Raw genomic sequence first — 21,592 nt, forward strand, 5'->3', positions numbered from 1 at the left:
AAAATAATTCCTTATTTCTCAAAGTAAGTAACTTAAATTGTTAGTTTTACTAATGGATATAGGAGTCACTCAAATTCTTTTGCTGGTTAAAGGCACACCTTTTCCCACTGGAGAATGTGTTGAAAGCCAAGATTTTAATGGATGGGTTAACTCTCACCTAACTCTATCACAGGGAAAATAACTGTACATTTTTTTCTCCTGTTCCTTGGATGCTGCCTGACCTGCTGCGCTTTTCCAGCAACACATTTTCAGCTCTGATCTCCAGCATCTGCAGTCCTCACTTTCTCCTGTACATTTGTATACACTTGTAGTGTAACCTTATGTCTAAAATGCTTCTTAGAGGGGGGTGTCTGCAGTTTGCCTGCTGACAGAATCAATCTATTCCCAGACAAAGTTTTGGCAAATGTTAAGTTAGAAACTTGTCTAGCCGACACAGAAATGTCAAGTGAGGTCAAGGACACATAACACTGCAGAAAATGTTTCCAAGAATTTTTGCTTCATGTGCAAGTAGTGGAACAATGGCTAAACATGTTCTGTCATTGGAGGTCAAATTGGAACCACAGGCAGATATTTGGTTATCTGAAACTTTTGGATTTGAATAAACCATAGGAAATGTTCAGCAAGTCTTTTCTGATTGCTGCTCAGCAAGCTGATCCAGAAATAAACCAAGTAGCATTGTTGATTCAAATTAAAGCTGAAGACAAAAGGGTTTTGGTATGGAATAGATAGAGTCAGTAGCCAGAGACTTTTCCCCAGGGCAGGATTGACTGGTACGAGGAGTCATAGTTTGAAGATATTAGGAGGAAGGTATAAAGGAGACATCAGAGGTAGGTTCTTTACGCAGAGAGTTGTGAATGCATGGAATGTGTTTCCAGCTGTGGTGGTGGAAGCAGAGTCACTAGGGACATTTAAGTGACTGCTGGACATGCACATGCATAGCAGTGAGTTGAGGGGTGCGTAAGTTAAGTTATTATATTTTACATTAGGATTAAACCTCGGCACTGGACTTTAATATGTTCTATGTTCTATGCAAATGTATTAAAAATTGGGATTCTGATGAGGAACTAGAGGATCCCCTGTAGTTCTATGGGTAAGAGTTGGTTCTGATAACAATGTCACCAAAAGTCATCAGGAAACATCAAGAATAATCAAATAAATTATGTCATGACATCGGGAAGTCCAGCAGGCCTAAGCACACAGAAGTTGATATTTTACTGAGTGTTTGAAAAAGGATGTGGCACAGTTTTGTAAAACATGCCTATGTTTTTGTAAAACAGGCTATGAATATGCCATACATCTTTTTCTTTACCTTCAAGGTGAAGGTGACCATGTTTATCATCTGGAGTATTTGGGAGCCTTTCAGTGGCTATGCAATTGTTTTCTGAGGCTGATCGATGGCTGGAAGAATCTGCTATATTAGGACAGAATGTCACAGTGATTGATGTTTTAAAATGAATTGCTGGTATGGGGCCTCCCCTCTCTGCAGTTTTGATATGGATATTTTTTTAAATATCCTATTCAGAGATCTTGTGATACATCTCTGGAGCAGTTGGGACTTGAATCCAAACCTCTGGCCCTCAGAGTCTCTGATGTATGCTTGTTTCCGAAAGTGGCTTGCTCAGTTGTATCAGATGCAAGATCCTGGGCAAACTCCTCCCAGGACTCAAAGTTGATATCAAAACTCGCAAGTTAGGCATTCAGAGTACCTTTTGATCACCATACGTGTGCAGACTTAAATACTACATAGAAAACATGGCACAAGTATAGAATACCAGAAAGCATTTTTCATTATTTCTATAATTTATTCCATAAATTGCTCTGTAGTATTCCAGTCTTTGCATTATCTACATTATTTGCAACATTTTACATGAGTGCCAGAACCATTGGTAATTCATAATAGCTACAGGATATGACTCCAAAGCATAGTTTGAGCTTAAATTCTCAATGTGCAGTACATTGCAAAAGAACTTTAGAACTAAAATAACATACCAATATTGTTTGTTACTTTTTGTAAGGAATAATGATTATTTTACACTCCTATTGAAGGTGAATTGCATTGCATTCAAGATCAGTGCAAATAATGAAAACAAGTCTAAGCAAAATTGTAGAGTTAAATACAATGACATAAATTGTCGTAAAACAAAATCAGCACAACATCTTAGCTGATTCAAAATTGCAAAAAAATTTAAAATACAATAATCAAACACTGACTACCAGCTGTGAGGAATGTTTTAAATTAGCAGCATGAAGACAAGTCACTGAAAAGGGATAAACCATTGACATCAACTGGGGAGTGTATAAAGAGAACATGTCTTCATGCATTAAACTTTTACTATGGTAACTACTGTGCCTTCATTTCAGTTGATCTAAAGAAGCTTTGAGAATCTCATAAATCTCTTTACTACACAAGGAAGAATGGAAGAATGATTTATATCTCCATAATTTTACCACTCTCTCTAATTCGAATACTGCTGTTTATTTGGCACTTCTGTTAAAATAACTGCTGACACTGGAACTTCACAGCCTTGATCTACTGCTGGCATGTTTTAAGCCACAACAATAAAATGAGAACCTATAAAGGCTACCACTTCATATCACAGAGATTTTCTGTAATTGATTACAATAGCTCATCAGTGCAGATCATTAAATACAAAGTATTTCAATAAATAATTGGTTTATTTGAATTCTATGTGATAATATTATAAATCAAGATATGTTTAATTAACATGAAAAGTGGAATGTTTTTGCACAAATATGAAAATAAAAAGCATTTAGTACTTTAATAAACAATGCTGTAAACCAAAACAACATCAGCGATAATTCAAATCCATCTTGGGAAATTCTCAAGGCACTTCCTAGGCAAATCACATTTCCATCTTCAATGATTTCGTCTGCAAGAAAATGAAAATCAACAATTTAGGGTGTAACACTAGTTACATATTTTTAATTTGCGTAACCTGTGCATGCATTTATTGCACTGCCTTTTTTTATAAAGTAGCACCAAAATGTTAACTTAGTTGGGATCTCTGAACACAGTGCTGGTGGGATTTCTGAGCTAGCCATCTTGCTATTCAGAGTTGGAAACCAATTGGAGATGAAACTGGATCATCTAGTAACTAATATATTTTGCCAATATTTCCTATGCTATAATTCCATCTGTTTTTCTTTTTTCTATTCACATGCCCTTTTTTTAATGTTTCCTCTGCCATGTTTTTTCATCATCTACAATACTTGCAAATTCTTTTGTTTGTTTTATTTCTTTCCATCATCTTCCCCTCAAGCTTCTGTATTATCTAAGAGCTTTATTGGAGAACAACTTATTGGTCAATTAATTCATAAACCTTCTGTGACAAGAGTACTGACTATTCTCTTTTCATCGAATTCATGGAGTCAGAGAGATGCACAGCATGGAAACAGACCCTTCAATAAACTCGGCAGAAGTGGGTACTGCAGATGCTGGAGATCAGAGTGATGAAGGGCTTTTGCCCGAAACGTCAATTTTACCTGCTCCTCAGATGCTGCCCGACCTGCTGTGCATTTCTAGCACCACTCTAATCTTGACCCTTCAATAAACTCATCCATGATGACCAGATATCCTAAATTAATCCAATCCCATTTGTCAGCACTTGACCAATATCCTTCTAAACCCTTCCTATTCATGTACCCATCCAGATGCCTATTAAATGCAGTAATTACACCAGCCTCCACCACTTTCTCTGGCAGCTCATTCTGTACATGCACCACCCTCTTTGTGAAAAAGTTGCCCCTTTGGTCCCCTTTTAAATCTTTCTCCTCTCATTCTTCCTTTCCATACTATATTCCAACTAACTGTTCTGGTAAGGAGCTTAAGTGGGTAGATAGAATTGAGATACTGATCAAACAGATTATATCAATCAACTAATCCAATGGCCTTCATTAAAGTAGAGACTTATATCTGATATAATAGAAGTATTGAAAATTATGAAGGATGGACCAGAGTAGAAAGGGACTAATGAATATAAACTGGATTTGCACAGGAAGGCAGCAAAGATTGGGTCACAAGCCAATAACGACACCCAAGTCTGAATGTCTGAGGGTTACTGGATATTAGAAATGTAAGAATAGAAGTAGGTCATTCAGGACCTGAGCCTGCATTGCCATTCAATGAGACCTTGGTTGATCTGTGGCATAACTCCATTTGGGCCCATATCCCTTGTTTTGATTGCTTAATAAAAGTTTTGTCAATTTCAAATTTAAACTTAACTGTTGATTTAGTATTGGCTGCTGTTTAAGGAAGAGATTTCCAAATCTCCACTACTCTTTGCATGTAGAAGTGTTTTCTAACATCTCTTTTGAATGGCCTGGTCCTAATTCCCAGACTATGCCCCCAGGTTCTACAATTTTCAACTAGTGAAAATAATTCGTCTTTATCTGCCCTGTTTTTTTCCCTGTTTATATCCTTAAAAACCTTAATGAGATCACCAAATGACTTTCTAAATTCTTGATAATAAAAGCTTGATTTGTCTAATCTCTCTTCATAACTTAACTCCTGAAGTCCAGGTATAATCCTTTTAAACCTGCGCCAAGCTCTTCCCTGGGCCAAAAGACATTCTTCCTAAGGTATGTTATACAGATCTGCTCACAGAACTCGAAATGGGTCTAATTATGGTTTTGTATAACTGCAGCATAATGTCTGCATTCTTATATTCCAGCCTTTAAATATGAATGCCAGCATTCTTTTAACTTTCATGACTATTTTCACATCTGTTCGTGGCATTTTAAAGAGATATGCATCTGAACCCTCAAATCTCATTTGCGATCCACTGAATTTAACTTTGTGCCTTCTAAAAATACCCCGATCTATCCTTATCTAAAGGCTTCTAGAAGTACATATAAATTTACCTCTGTCCACCACCTCTGTTACCACTTCAAAAAATTCAATGAGACTTTTTAGGCATGACCTACCCTTCATGAATCCATGCTGACTCTCCCTAATTAACTGAAATTTTATGAGGTTCCTTATCTTTGATTATGGACTCCAACAATTTCACCAACCAGAGATGTCAGGCTAACTGGTCTGTATTCCCTGGTTTCATGCTGTCAACATTCTTAAAGAGAAAAATGAAATGAACAAATTTCTAATCCCCTGAGGTGCAACTCCTAAATCCAGGGAACTCTGAAAGATTATAGTTCGGACATATTTGTCTTTAGGTCTCAAAAGTGTAAAACAAATGAGCTGCATATTGTTCTCAGGATCACCATTCACGGTCATCACAAAATCTGCGAGCTTTGATATTAGGTGAGTTCATAGATAAGCTCTGAGTAAACAGAAAAAAGTGAGAGAAGAGAGATATTGGCTGTCAGTTCTTTGAATGGTCATAAATTTGCCTTTGAGAAAAATATATTTAAAATTGGTCGTAACTTTGAAATCATTGACATGCTGTTTGCAGTCCTGTGTTTATTCCTCAAGATTTAATTTCTGTAAACTTTTTCAGTTCTACTATTGTTTGCTCAGTAACACCATAGACAGAAACGTCTCAATTCAGGGCCAGGGGATAAAACATTAGAGAAACTCATACTACTAATATAACCATGCTTATTGCAGCATCATTTTTAGGGTGTGGTCTTTTTTCTATTACACTACTATACATTATTTTTGCAATATTATCATAGACATTTTTTTGTAATCTGGAAAATCATAGTTACATCATTGTAATTCTGTGAGAACACAGGAAGATAACATTTATTCATGTAAAACCTTGGCCAGAACTTTCCTCAGAGCTGTAATCACCACGGTAGCCTTCCCAGGGGTGGTGTGGAAACCTTATTTTCAAGCATGTCTTTCCTAATCCCTGCCAAGAAAAGACACATCCAAAGCAAATGTGTAACATAATGGTCTGATAGCCTCTGTTGTGCAGCTACTAGAAATTCTTTGGAAAATACCTTCAAAAGATGGCAGAGAGTTAACGACACAGAAATAAGACTGTTCAGTCCATCTGATTTATGTTACACACATACTTCTTTCCACTCTGCCTCAGGTAAGCCTTCATTAAATCAATCAACTGCCAAATGTTGTAAATGTGCTAAATATTGTTAACTTTTAAAATTACCAGCAATAACTCATTGCTTCAAATTAAAACAAGATAATAGAGGGAAAATCCTTAAAGCAATCCTTAAATCATAATGCTGCACTAACTGAGGATCATTGTTTATGTTGCTGACAGTAGGCCAAAGTTATGCATTGGCAGCTGCAATGGTGATATCTTTTAACATGGTCGTACTGAGTAAAGCTGAAATTACTAACATATTATTCATCACTGAGGTTCAGGGCAGAGAGATGCTCTCAAAACACCTCCTGCTCTCAAAATACCTCCTGCTTTGCATTTCCTCTGTTCTTGTACCCCACCATTGAGAAGTCAAAAAGGAATGAATACCATTGTCTGGGACCAACCACTTTGTGCACTAAACCTACTTCAGATCTATTGTCATGTAGTATCTTAAGTATGCTAATAACTTGTTCAATCACCCATCCAATAGGAACATGATACTGCTGCAATTCATTGGTCAGATTTATCATGGGTGTTTTTCTTCAAGTTTGAAGCAACATAATGTATCCCTGGTTTCCTTACAGCCAATTCTATTAACATGTGCAGGTTCAGGATGCCAGTGGGATTGATCTGCCTAAGCATAAAAGCATCATGGCAGCTTCCCAGGAATTTTGTATCTACCTGCATAAAGGAAAAGGCACTTTTTTTCCCAAAATTGAAAGCTCTTATTGAAGGCTAGTCAGACACAAACCAGTGCATTTGAACTGGTGCTATCACAAAGTTCAAATAATGGGATATGTGGGATAATAAACTTTTAAGTACTGTGGGTGCTTTCACGAGACCTGGATGTGTCTCCAGCATACCTTGGAAGGGTCCAGAGGTTAAAAAGTTGGAGATGTTGCAGATTTTGACAAACATTGGTAATGTGTAGTCAAGTCCAGCAGGGAGTAGGTCTTTTTCTATATAGCTGCTCACCAGCTAACATTGTGCCTTTGGAAGCACTGTTGTTTTAACAAATCAAAAGAACTTAAGCCTTGACTTTTGAACTGTTGGTTGTGAATATGGATAGTGCCTCTTGTGAGCTTCAGCTCTCTGTTCTTTACTGCTGCAAACTTCTCAAGAGCAACTGATGCTGTTGCTGCTGTGTCTAGTGTTGATCCGATTGCTCTTCGCTGAGGGTCCAAATTAGGCTCTTAAGTAGCCGAGGAAGTACACCCACTTTGCTGTGATTCAGAAAACCTCATGAACTACAGAAAGTAAGCTCTCCAAAAATATTGAATAAACTGTTAACACCTATTGGCAATGAAAGCAATTGCAAGTACTGAAATATTTAGTGCACTATGAAAATGCATTCAAATCAATCCCTCATTTGCTGCTACATTCTCACCTTGCTTTCAACAATGCGTTTTAAGAAAGTTGGGATGCCATGTGAAATTTACATTGATGTTAAAATGTCATTCCAATTAAGCAACTCCCTTGTTAATAAATAATTTTACTTGCGATTTTTGTGAAGACTTGTTGCTCAAGTTGATGATCTGGTATAAGTTAGCTTGCAGAGCTTGAAGACGTTTTGTCACCATACTAGGTAACATCATCAGTGAGAGTCTCCAGTGAAGAGCTGGTGGAACTTCCTGCCTCTCTATTTATAGGTCCTGGTTTCTTAAGGTGGGTGACGTCATTTCCAGTTCTTTTTTTTTCAAGGTAAAGTAAATGGGGTCTAAATCGATGTGTTTATTGATGGAGTTCCAGTCAGAATGCCAGGCCTCTATGAATTCTTGTGCATGTCTTTGTTCGCTTGTCCTATGATGTGTTCATTGTCCCAGGCAAAGTGGTGTCCTTCTTTGTCTGTATGTATGGAAACTAGTGATAGTGGGTTGTGTCTTTTGATGGCTAGTTGGTGTTTTTGTATCCTTTTCTTGCATGGTATTTTGTAAATGATGCTAGTTTTGCTGGTAGTATTTTATTCTTCCAAGGTGATTACAAACAGCCTGACACAATCAAGTCAAGAGTGTAACTTGGGGTGTTGAAACCTGATTCCCAGTGTTTTCTTTGGACTTAACTTCCCACCATACCCAAACCAATTACTTCAAAGTTAACACTCTGCAATGCCTACAGAATTCTGCTCACAGTGTTCTGCCTACAGTGTTCTGATATAGGGAGAAGTAGTATATCAAAATCTTCTATGTTGTCACATATTTTTCTCTCATGGTTCCCTGCTCAGTGATTTGTCTGCTTGATGCTCTTCTGCTCAGTAACTCCTGGAATATTAGATTGCAGAGTGAATTTGGATATGAGCACATTACAGAATGTGTGCACTGCAATTTATGCCTTCTAAATGTGTAGGTTCTTTTGGGAGTTTACATGGTCCAGTTTGTAGCCATGTTCTGGTCAAATGAAAAGAGTCATACAGAGTAAACAAGATGTAGTGTATTGGATCCATGCAATTACTTACTTGTTGCAAAAGTATGCTACATGGAGAGGGGAGGGATGGCATTTTCTATTTTGTGTGAGTGTAGGAATGAGCATGTTGGATGGTCACTAACACAGTGTTCACGCTGATGAGGTAACTCACCAAACAAAGACAAAGAAAACAATACAGCACAGGAAAAAAGCCCTTCAGCCCACCAAGCCTGCTCCAATTTCTAATCCTTACTTAGACCCACTACTTATTGCCTATGCACTGTATCTATCCCTCGGTTCACCTCACATGTATGGGTCAATCAGGATACACATTAAGCATTGCTAATGTGCCTGCTTCCACCACCTCTACTAGCAGTGAATTCCAGGCACTCACCACTCTGTGTGTGAAGACTTCTCCCTGCACCTCTCCCTTAAATATTCCCCTTCTCACCTTGAATCTTTGCACTGTTGTAGTTGACCTTTCCAACCTTGGAAAAAAAAGACTGACTATCCATCCTATCTGCACCTCTCACAATTTTGTTAAGTTCTATCAGGTCGGTCCTCAGCCTTCATTTTTCCAGTCATTCAAGTTTATCCAACCTTTCTCCATAACTGTAACCCTCCAGGACCAGGCAACATCCTGATAAACCTTCTCTGCGCCCTCTCCAAGGCATCCATGAACTTCAGGTAGTGTGGCGACCAGAACTGCACACAATATTTCTAATGTAAACTGTGGATGTTTCAGGTGGCTCACCATGTCACCTGCTAATCTGCTCATGAAGAGCTAACAAATGAACTAAGGTTGCTGAGTCATAAGCATTGACACTATGATCAGATCTCAGAAATTGTCAACTAATCAGAGCTAACAGATTCTTAGTCCTAATGACTGCTATTCATGGTTGACTTTTCTTATGGTCTATTAACGCACTGCTTAGTTTGAAGGGTGAGGGCTGTGGACAGGATGGAAGGGGTGGGGGGAAGTCAAAGAAGTCAAAGGTTTTCAAAGGTCAACCATTTTCCTTGCATTGTGCCTTGAATTGCCTTTCACCTGCTGTCATTCACCCCCAACTCTGACATCACTATCCTTGTATGCCCTCTGCACTGCCCAATCAATACTGAGCTATTTACATTCATGTCTTGAAATACCTGCCACCTTCTCATTCTAGGTGGAAAAAAGAAAATTGGATGTAAGAACTGCTAAGAGTGCTAGTGAGGCGAGTAGGGTAGATGAGAGATATGAAGAGTATTTTTTATCAAAAGGGAGAGCACGTCCTTCTTGTTCAAATGACACTACTAAGCTCATACAATTTTAAGGGTCGTGGGAGCTACTCAAACTCTTCTGTGGAGAAATATATAATCTTTTCTCCAGAGAATGTATTGTAGTGGCAGTAGATGGAAGTGGAAAGTATATATCAGTTCCATTGTATAAATTAAAATTAGAATGTGACATGCTGTGCAGAATAGTGACAACACAATGGTTGTTAAGAAGTCACCCATGGATGGAGTTGACTGATTTGGCTGGAGTGAAGGTTATAGCTTAATCTGTATCCATGGTAAGTTTGAATGATAAGAGATGGCATAGTTACAGGAATGCATTCCAAGTATATTTCCATGGCTCATGTTGACCCCAGTAATGGCCTAATCGTATTATTGTTGGACTATTAATCCAGAGACCCAGGTAATGTTCTCGAAACCTGGGTTTGAATCTCACCATGGTAGATGATGAAATTTGAATTTAATAAATATCTGGAATTAAGAGTTTAATGATGGCATGAATATATTGTTAATTGTTAAAAAAAACCCATTTGGTTCACTCATGTCCTTAAGGGAAGGAAACTGCCATCCTTAACTGGTCTGACCTACATTTAACTCCAGACACACAGCAATGTGGGTTGACTCTTAACTGCCCTCTGGGCAATTAGGAATGGGCAATAAATGCTGGCCAGGCCAGCAAAGTCCTCATCCATGAATAAATTTTAAAAATCAGAGATTGAAACAATGCCATAAGCAGATACTAGAATTAGGTTTTGAGGTTGTTGACTTGCCTGCTGAGCTGGTCAGCTGTTCACAGACAATTTGTCACTATTCAAGGTAACATCATCAGTGAACCTCCGGTGAAGCCATATACTAGAATTGTTGAAACTATTTTTAGGGATGGGGATAATTTGCAAAAAAATGTTTCGTCTGTCTTTGTTAACTGGGGTTTAGAAAGCAGATCCAGAGTTAGCAGGTTAACATAGTCAGCTTACATCAAGACGGAGACTGGAAGAGATCCAGAGTGTTAATTTATGAAAAACAGACTTCTACTGAGGAAGTGGGACACCCTTACTGACCTGATGAGGAATGGATAGTTGTTTATCTGATAGTGGTACTGCCCAAATATCCTAGGAAGACATTTCAAAGAGCACATAAAATTCCTATGGCAGACCAATTTGGAATACAATCATTTTACATGGCCAAACGTTCCTAAGTGCACTTTTGGAAAACATGCCATTCATAGCAGGTAGTGGTATGACATTATGACTGGATCTCAGAAACTGTTAACTAATCAGAACCAGCAGTTTCTTAGTCCTAATGTCTGCCATTTGTGGTTTACTTTTCTTATGGTCTATTAACCCACTGCTTAATTTGAAGGGTAGGGTTTGTGGATAGGGTGAAGAAAGCATTTGGTATGCTTAACATATGATCAAATTAACATCTTTAATATCCATGCCATACTTGAAAAACTGTTCAGTCAAATGTTAGTGGATTGTATAGGACCATTACAAAATGAAACATAACATTAGTCTATCCTAACAGTTATGGTTGACAATTTGATTCCCAGAAGCTATTCTGATAACAGCAACTACAGCTAATGTAATAATGGTAGGATTAATTCCATTTTTAAAATATATACCAATTCATTACAACTGTATTAGAAAATTTACTTTAGGTCTAAATTTTTTCAGGACAAAAGCGGCAATCTGAATCTGAATCAGTTGAACTATACTGTCTGTCATCTGCAAACACGGAACTTTACTGCGTTACAATTAGTCTCTGAATAAGGTATGTTGTCACAAATACATGATTAGGCAAAAGAGTAGATTTCTGGTTCTTTGTTACCAGAGATTCCCTGATTGAATCTGCTAGACTTAGTCCATTTAATTTGATCTATGGTCATAAGTGATTTGTTAGAATTGATTCATGAGAAATTCTCAAGGCAAAGAGGTGACTCTTCCATGTTGAAAGATCTGTCTACGTATCTAGAGAGTCATTCTACAGTGACACTAGTGCTTATCCTTCAGGGAGAATACTGATCTAGTCCGTATCCAAAATAAAATATAGTAAATTTACAACCTTTCAGAGTTTTTCAAATTAACACCCCCAATATCTCTGAATATTCCAGCAGCTTTGCCCATCATTAGGATTCCAGGTTTACTGGGTTTACATGACAGAATCAGGGAATTTCAACACTTATAGCTAAGATCATAGTATACATATATACTTACGTGGCAATATTCAGTGTTGTGCACACAATGGGCTCATAGCTAATCTTGTTAGCAACCTTGCACATCTTTTATAGTCTGAAACAAAACACAGCATGAAATTTTAATTACTTAGACAGCAATTACTTCTATGAACAATTTTATTCAAAATCTAGTGGAATTCTTGAACATTTTTAATCAGTTGCTAAAATTTAATGTAAAACTGAGCCTGGTCCAGAAAGCTAAGAAGTTATGAATAATCTTCAATATTGGTTTTTTGTCATCTAATATTTTGCGTCCAATTCCAGACACCACATTTTAGGAAGAGAATAAAGAAGAAAGGGTGTAGAAAAATTTCCAAGAATGTTCCAGATATGAGGGATGTCAGTTACAAGTATGGATTGAATAAACTGTGGTCATATTCTGTTGAGAACTGAACGTTGTGAGGAAATTTAAACAAAATGTTCAAACTCATGAGGAATTTAGATAAAATACATGAGGAGATACTTTTCCTATTTGCAGAGTGTTTAAGCACCAGAGAATGGACATCAATTTGTAGTGCTTTACAAAGAACCGTAAACAACATGAAGAAAAACATTTTTATATAACAAATGGTTATAGTCTGAAATGCTGTATCAGAAAGGGTTGTGGAGTCAAAGTAAATGGGGCTTTTCAAAGGGTATTGAATAAATAATTAAGCACGTGAAAGAAAAAAATGCATGTTAATGGGAAGAGACTGAGAATTTTTAGTTGAATAAACTATCTTAAACATAAAGTCACCATAGTCTTACTAGACCACAGGGCTGCTCTCTAAGGTCACTACACCTCAGGTGAGGGGAAAAGTTGAAGATAATCCTTCATAGTAATTTCAGCCAGTCTGGGAATTGAATCCATGCTATTGGCAGCATTCTACCTTGCAAACTAGTTGTCCAGCCAACTAAGAGAAAGTGAGGACTACAGATGCTAAAGATCAGAGTCGAGAGAGTAGTGCTGGAAATACACAGCTGGTCAGGCAGCATCTGACGAGGAGAATTGACCTTTCGGGCAACAGCCCTTCATCAGGAATGAGGCTAAGTTAACCGACCCTCTAAATTAATGAACAGAATGCAAAACAGAATATTTTTAAAAATTAATGTCAATGGATTAAGGCCTTTTAAATTTGAAAACAAGATATTTATGTAATAACTTTCATACGCTCAGAATGTCCCAGATTGTTTTTTAAATGAAGTAATTTTTAAGTGTGGTTATTATTATAATATTAAATCGGCAAAAGTTCTTTTTCAACGATCATGAAGGAAATGCAACTTACACCTTATTTCCAGCAGAAATTATATGATGCACACAAAGGTGTCAGCCTGAAGTCCAATCTAAAATCATGAAACATGAGAATTTTGTCATTTATATAAATGATTTGGACATGGACATAGGAGGCAGATGACACTAAAATTGCTGGTGTAGTAGACAGTGAAGAAGATTCCTCATATCACAATGAGACCTTGATCAGATGGACCTATGGGCATCTGGATGGATATATGAATGAGAAGGGTTTAGAAGGATATGGGCCAAATGTTGGCAAATGGGACTAGATTAATTCAGGTTATCTGGTCAGCATGGGTGAGTGGACAGAAGGGTCTGTTTCCATGCTGTATATCTCTATGACTCAATAACTGTAAACACTCATGTGTAGTGTAACTTGTTATTGAAACTGGCAAATTCCAGCCAATTCTGTCTTCATCTGTCTGGTAGATCTTCAGATGGGAGGAAAAGAATTGGCAAGGGAGTCTGGCGTTGGTTAAAGTATTTTGAAATGCCAGATGGAGCACTCTTACTCTTTCTGGCTCCACACAAAAGAAAGCATAAGTATGATCCAAACATTTTGAAATGACCTTCTCAGTCACTTTAAGGTTAGTGGGTTAGGATACTGAAAATCTGCGCTGCCCGAGAGTTAACTAATTTCAATTAGAGTCAAAGAGATGTACAGCCTGGGAATAGACCCTTCGGTCCAACCCAATCTAGTCCCATCTGCCAGCACCCGGCCCATATTCCTCCAAACTCTTCCTATTCATGTACCCATCCAAATGTTCCAATTGTACAGCTTCCACCACTTCCCCTGGCAGCTCATTCCATACACATACCACCCTCTGTGTGAAAAAGTTGCCCCGTAGTTCTCTTTTATATCTTTTCCCTCTCACCCTAAACCTATGTCCTCTAGTTCTGTATTCCCCGAACCCAGGGAAAAGACTTTGTCTATTTACCCTATCCATGCCCCTCATAATTTTGTAAACCTCTATAAGGTCATCCCTCAGCCTCCGACGCTCCAGGGAAAACAGCCCCAACCTGTTCAGCCTCTCCCTACAACTCAATCCTCCAATCCTGGCAACATCCTTGTAAATCTTTTCTGAACCCTTTCAAGTTTCACAACATCTTTCCAATAGGAATGGGACCAGAATTGCATGCAATATTCCAACAGTGGCCTAACCAATGCCTTGTACAGCTGCAACATGACCTCCCAACTACTGTACTCAATACTCTGACCAAAAGAAAGCATACCAAATGCCTTCTTCACTATCCTTTCTACCTGCGACTCCACTTTCAAAGAGTTATGACCCTGCACTCCAAGGTCTGTTTGTTCAGCAACACTCCCTAGGACCTTACCATTAAATGTATAAGTCCTGCTAAGATTTGTTTTCCTGAAATGCAGCACCTCAGATTTATCTGAATTAAACTCCATCTGCCACTTCTCAGCCCATTGGCCCATCTGGTCAAGATCCTGTTGTAATCTGAGGTAACCCTCTTCGCTGTCCACTACACCTCCAATTTTGGTGTCATCTGCAAACTTACTAACTGTACCTCTTACGCTCACATCCAAATTATTTATGTAAATGACAAAAAGTAGATGACCCAGCAGCGATCTTTGTGGCACTCCACTGGTCACAGGCTTCCAGTCTGAAAAACTACCCTCCGTCTTCTACCTTTGAGCCAGTTCTGTATGCAAATGGTTAGTTCTCCCTGTATTCCATGAGATCTAACCTTACTAATCAGTCTCCCATGGGGAACCTTGTCGAACGCCTTACTGAAGTCCATATAGATCACATCTACCACTCCGCCCTCATCAATCCTCTTTGTTACTTCCTCAAAAAACTGAAATCATGTTTGTGAGACACAAAGCCATGTTGACTATCCCAAATCAGTCCTTGCCTTTCCAACTCCATGTATATCCTGTCCCTCAGGATTCCTTCCAACAACTTGCCCACCACCGACATCAGGCTCACTGGTCTATAGTTCCCTGGCTTGTCTTTCAACCCTTCTTAAACAGTGGCACCACGTTAGCCAACTCCAGTCTTCCAGTACCTCACCTGTGACTATCAATGATACAGATATCTCAGCAAGAGTTCCAGCAATTACTTCTCTAGCTTCCCAGAGTTCTAGGGTACAACTGATCAGGTCCTGGGGATTTATCCACCTTTACCCATTTCAAGACATCCAGCACTTCCTCCTCTGTAATATGGACATTTTGCAAGATGTCACCATCTATTTCCCTACTGTCTATATCTTCCATATCCTTTTCCAGAGTAAATACTGATGCAAAATACTCATTTAGTATCTCCCCCATATTCTGCGGCTCAACACAAAGGCCGCCTTGCCGATCTTTGAGGGGCCCTATTCTCTCCCTATTTACTCTTTTGTCCTTAATGTATTTGTAAAAACTCTTTGGATTCTCCTTAATTCTATTTGCCAAAGCTATCTCATGTCCCCTTTTTGCCCTCCTGATTTCTCTCTTAAGTATCCTCCTACTTCCTTTATACTCTTCTAAGGATTCACTCGATCTATCCTGTCCTTACATATGCTTCCTTCTTTTTCTTAACCAAACCTTCAGTTTCTTTAGTCATCCAGCTTTCCCTATACCTACCAGCCTTCCCTTTTACCCTGACAGGAATATACTTTCTCTGGATTCTTGTTATCGCATTTCTAAAGGCTTCCCATTTTCCAGTCGTCCCTTTACCTGCGAACATCTGCCTTCAATCAGTTTTCAAAAGTTCTTGCCTTCTACCGTCAAAATTGGCCTTTCTCCAATTTTAGATTAGATTACTTAGTGTGGAAACAGGCCCTTCGGCCCAACAAGTTCACACCGACCCTCCGAAGAGCAACCCAACCAGACACATTCCTCTACATTTACCCCTTCACCTAACACTACGGGCAATTTGGCATGGCCAATTCACCTAACCTGCACATCTTTGGTTTAGAACTTCAACTTTTAGATCTGGTCTTGGGTCCTACATTCTCATTTTTTGGATCCCAAATGCCTAGTTCAAACAAACACCCTGCAGCCTCAAAGGTTGTCAGCTCCCAATTTGCTACCTAATGTATTTCTAGAAGTGAGTGAGCAAGGATGAACAATGACCAGAACTTAAAGAACCAAGAAAGTATCACACAGAGCCTCCAACCAACATTAACAGATTATAAGTTAGAACTCATTCAGTTGTTTAGACTTTTTTTTAAATTGCAAACTCTTACTGCAAAACAGATAAAATGCCAATGACACAAGTTGAGGAAAATACGCAACTCCACACCCTGAAGCATTATTACTTAATGAGTTGGATTGTATGATGGACCAATAAATCTGGATTTTGACATTATGTGGCAGAATCCATATGAAAAAAAGCATTCACCATGGTAAATTTAGCAAAGCACAAGACAATTTAAAGGTTCTGCCCCATATCTGCAGACACATAAGGAAGGAGAACCAAGTAGCATCATCAGGCAGTGAAAGACTCTGGATTAAGGCTAGGTCTCTTCACAGCAGTGGGTTCAAATAAAAATCCAAATCACATCTGTCCCAGAATCATGTCATAACATGCCTGAAAAGTAATTTAAAAGGCAGGAGATGAATTCCGTATGGGGTTTTCAGTTTGTTGATCAGATTTTTCTTATCAACATGTTCAAGTATGTCAGGAGTAGGATGAGATTTGGACCCTAGTTTTCGAGCCCAAAGGTAGAAACCACTACTACACCATGGAGGCCCAGAATGTTTTGTATTCTGTTAAATTGCAAGAAAAGTTTTTTTTTAATTGCATTTACCGGAACTGTTTCACATTGACAATGGCACCCAGATGTTATGTTGCTGTTATGCTATAGTACTGCTTGACAACCAGCATTTAGTCATTACAGCAGACTGAAACAAGTTATAGTGCCTGTTTGTTTCAGTTTATCGTGGGAAAAGCAGGCATAAGATCCTTGTATGATCCTTCCATTTGTATTTGAATCATAAAAAGCTCCAGAACAAGAGACTAATTGGTACATCATGTGCAGTCCATTCCTGCAAAAACTATCCAACTGTTCATACTATCCAAAGCATTGTTTGTTTCCCCTTATACCAGGTAAAAAAAACTGTGCACTGACTAAAATAAACCTAAGAACTGCAAATGCTGGAAATCTGAAACAAAACAGAAATTACTTGAGAAATTCAGCTGATCTGAAGAAGTGCCCCTGGACTTGAAACATTAAGTTTTCTCTCGAAAGATACTGCAAGACATGATGAGCTTCTCCAGTGATTTCTGCATTTGCTTCTGCTCTCTGACTTCTGACTGTTGCAGGGATTTCTAATGTTAGAAATCAGCACATTCCGAAGATTAGAAGCAAAAATGATTCCAAACATAGCCAGTACTCTTTTGAAACTATTTGGTTTAAACCATTCCTTTCAAAGTGTAATGATATTGTAACTATTTGAAACTGGAATAATGTGACAGCATGTCCTACTTTATACAATACTTTTGACCAAACCATAATTACAATACAAAGGAGAATTCATTTGCAATGTACAACTTTGCATGTAAAGTGGGAGGAGGACATATCAATTTTTAAAAATTATACAAGGACATTGTCCCTTCACAAAATGGAATCTAATAGGTCAAATGAGTTCCTTTGTGATTTCTATTCAGACAGGGACAATATACCAAGGACATTACTTAAAAATGCAAACAGAATTCTGAGGTACTGACTGCCCCTCACCATTTCAATGAGAAGGATTTTGAAAATAATGACTTTTGAGACTTGCTGACCCCATGAAGCTGAAACTTCAATGAAGTCATTCTGCGAGGATGATTCTAACTGCAAAGCTAATTGAATGTCAAGCATTCAATCATTGTGTTTCAATAACATTGATTCCAAACAACCGTACGGACTAAGGCCTATGCCAGAGTGGAACTTTAACAGCCTTGAGTATCCTATTCATTGCTGATAAGGGCCGGGTGGAAAATCTCTCAGGCTGAAGCAATGTTCCCTCGAGTATATAATGGAGAGAAGGTCAATAGTGAATCACACAGGCGTGTCTTCTATCTCCCAGGTGGTCGCTCTAGCCCTTGTATACATGGCTGTATGAATGAGGGGCAAACATGTCGTAGCTCTTTGGGAGGGTTTGCATGATAGAAGACAGAAGATAGAACATAGAACAGCACAGCACAGATCAAGTCCTTCAGTCCACGATGTTGTGCCAAGCATTTATCTTAATCTAAGATCAACCAACCCTAAACACCCCTCAATTTACTGCTGGGTCCATGTGCTTTTTTAGCAGTTGCTTAAATGTCCCTAATGTCTCTGACTCTATTGCCACCACTAACAGTGCACTCCACGTACCCACCACTCTCTGCGTAAAGAACCAGCATCCGACATCTCCCCATACCTTCCTCCAGTCACCTTAAAATTATGACTCCTAGTGACAGCCATTCCTGTCCTGGGAAAAATCTCTGGCTATCTACTCTACCTATGTCTCTCATTACCTTGTACATCTCTATCAAATCACCTCTCTTCTTTCTTCTCTCCAGTGTGAAAAGCCCCAGCTCACTCAAACTCTCTGCATAAGACAAGCCTTCCAAACCAGAGAGCATCCTGGTAAATCTCCTCTGCACCATCTCTAAAGCATCTACATCCTTTCTATAATGAGGCAACCAGAACGGGACACAATATTCCAAGTGTAGTCTAACCAGTGTTTTATAGAGCTGCAGCAAAACCTCATGGTTCTCAAACTCAATCCCCCTGTTAATGAAAGCCAAACCACCATATGCCATCTTAACAACCCCATCAACTTGGGTGGCAACTTTGAGGGATCTATGTAAGTGGACCCCATGATCCCACTGTTTCGCCACACTACCAAGAATTCTGTCTTTAACCCTGTATTCAGCATTCAAATTTGACCTTTCAAAATGAATCACTTTGCATTTATCCAGGTTGAACTCTCTCTGCCACTTCTCAGCCCAGCTCTGCATCCAGTCAATGTCTTGTTGTAGCCTGTAACAGCCCACAACACTATCTACAACACCAGCGACCTTTGTGTTATCGGCAAACTTACTAACCCACCCTTCTACTTCTTCATCCAAGTTATTTATAAGAACTACAAAGAGCAGAGGCCCAAGAACAGATCCCTGCAGGACACCATTGGTCACCGACCTCCAAGCAGAATGCTTTCCACCCACTACCATTCACTGTCTTCTTTTGGCCAGCCAATTCTGTATCCAGACAGCCAAATTTCCATGTATCCCATACCTCCGAACTTTCTGAATGAGCCTACTATGGGGAACCTTATCAAATGCTTTATTGAAATCCATATACACCATATCCATCGCTCGATCTTCGTCATCTCATCTCATCATGTCCTCAAAGAACTCAATAAGACTTGTGAGGCGTGACCTACCACTCACAAAGTCATGCTGACTATTTTTCATCAAACTATATTTTTCCAATCTTCATAAATCATATCTCTCAGAATCCTTTCCAGTACCTTGCTTACCACGGATGTAAGACTGACTGGTCTGTAATTCCCAGGGATTTCCCTATTCCATTCCTTGAACAGAAGAACAACATTCACCTCTTTCCAATCAGTCATTACTACTCCTGTGGAGAGTGTAGATGCAATGATCATCACCAAAGGTGCAGTAATCTCATTCCTCACCACCCTTAGTAACCTTGTATATATCGATCTGGCCTTGGGGACTTATCTATCTTGATGCTTCCCAAAGTTTCCAGCACATCCTTTCTTACTATCAATCTGTTCAAACCTATTAACTTGGTCCACATTGAAATATGTGAAATTCAAGATTTGACCAGATGTCCCATTGACAAAAGTGTTCAGGGTTGGACAGGGAGCTGCAAAGTATATGCTAAACAAATTAATCCCTGCAATTTATTCACAGCTCACCTCATGCATTTTTGAGGGTCAGTCACATCAACTCAGCACATTTACTGCTGGGGGCATCTGAGTACTAGACAAAGGTGGCCCAGTGTTACATGTAGCAAAAGCCACAGCATCAAGATGCATCAGCCTCAGAGAAATGATAACAGCATGGACACTACCTGATGGGTTGGCATTTACAAGCCAGAAATTCACAACTTATGCCCAAAATACATTTCTGCACAAGGTACGGTGGTCAGAAATGCCATTGTTGATGATCTGGCACCATAAATCTGGCACCAATTTTACAACAATGTGTCAAGCATTGGTCTTGAATGTTTATTAAGCAACAGATAACAATGGTATCCTCACTGGATAGCTACAACTCTCAGGTCTCCACATCAACCACACTGCCCTGTGGCCCAACATTTCAACTCTCCCTCCTACTCTGCCGAGGACATGGAGGTCCTGGGCCTCCTTCACCGCCTCACCTATTGTACTCTATGCTGCTTTCTCCCCACCCCCACCCTCCTCTCACTTATCTCTCCACGCTTCAGGCTCTCTCCCTGTATTCCTGGTGAAGGGCTTTTGCCCGAAACGTCAATTTTACTGCTCCTCGGTTGCTGCCTGAACTGCTGTGCTCTTCCAGCATCACTCTAATCCAGAATCTCCACATCACTGCAGACTCTGCCTCAGACCTGCATGGCAATTCTTCTGCCTCTCCTCAAAGAAGTGGAGATTTGTATGACAGGTTAACTCCCTCCTGTTGTGACTGTTCTTCTCCATCGTCTGAGCTGAGATGTGTCACCTTTTTCTATAAAACCTTAAGTTAACTTGAGGACGTAACTTGAAAGAAGTTCTGGGATTTACAAACTTTACTTATTAATCACTCGAAACCTGCAGCACTATTCTAAGTGATTAAAGGCTTAACAGAAATTTAGGTTTGCTCAATATTTCGCATCAGTTGTATGACACTTTGATCCTTTACCATAAATTCTGTGTCCTATGATCCTGCCCCACTAGCTATTTGTTGAAGGTGCAGCGCTCCGAAAGCTTGTCCTTCCAAGTAAACCTGTTGGATTATAACCTGGTGTTGAGTGATTTTTAACATGAAGTACAAATAGTCTATCCAATACCTCCTTTTTTCTGCCTCACTAGGACTCAGTTAGTAATTCCCTCCATGATAAAAGCAGATGCAAAGTATTCCTTTTGCGTTAGCAATGCCTTCTGCTTCCATGTTTTAAAAGCTGTTTTTGAACCCTAATAACGCCACTTCTTTTGCCACTGTTTTGCTATTTATACGTGAATGAAAGACTTTGAAATTCATTTTTACATTAGTTGCTACTTTATTTTCATATACATTCTTTGCTTCTCTTATTGGCTTTTCCAATACATCACTGTACCTTCTATTTTGAGCCTAATCATTGACTGTATCTTTTTAAGCACATTGTATAAAATTATGATAAGGAAGAAACATTTTTATTATCCAAATGGCTCTGGATTTATTTGCCCTACCTTTACCATGTAAGGAATTATGT

At 39.0% G+C, this 21,592-nt stretch overlaps 1 protein-coding gene across 2 annotated transcripts in view; it reads right to left on the minus strand.

The window, feature by feature from the left end:
* Positions 1-1,792: 1,792 nt before the first annotated feature.
* Positions 1,793-21,592, minus strand: part of alkal1 (ALK and LTK ligand 1) — a 52,831-nt gene continuing 33,031 nt past the window's right edge. For both annotated transcript variants that reach the window (XM_043688319.1, XM_043688320.1), the window contains exons 4-5: positions 11,915-11,989; positions 1,793-2,891 (exon numbers count right to left, since the gene is read on the minus strand). In XM_043688319.1, the coding sequence (XP_043544254.1) occupies positions 11,925-11,989 (65 nt within the window). In that variant the 3' untranslated portion in view covers positions 1,793-2,891; positions 11,915-11,924. The remainder of the gene's footprint in view (positions 2,892-11,914; positions 11,990-21,592) is intronic.

Source organism: Chiloscyllium plagiosum, chromosome 4 (genome assembly GCF_004010195.1).
Source record: "Chiloscyllium plagiosum isolate BGI_BamShark_2017 chromosome 4, ASM401019v2, whole genome shotgun sequence".
Classification (NCBI taxonomy): domain Eukaryota; kingdom Metazoa; phylum Chordata; class Chondrichthyes; order Orectolobiformes; family Hemiscylliidae; genus Chiloscyllium; species Chiloscyllium plagiosum.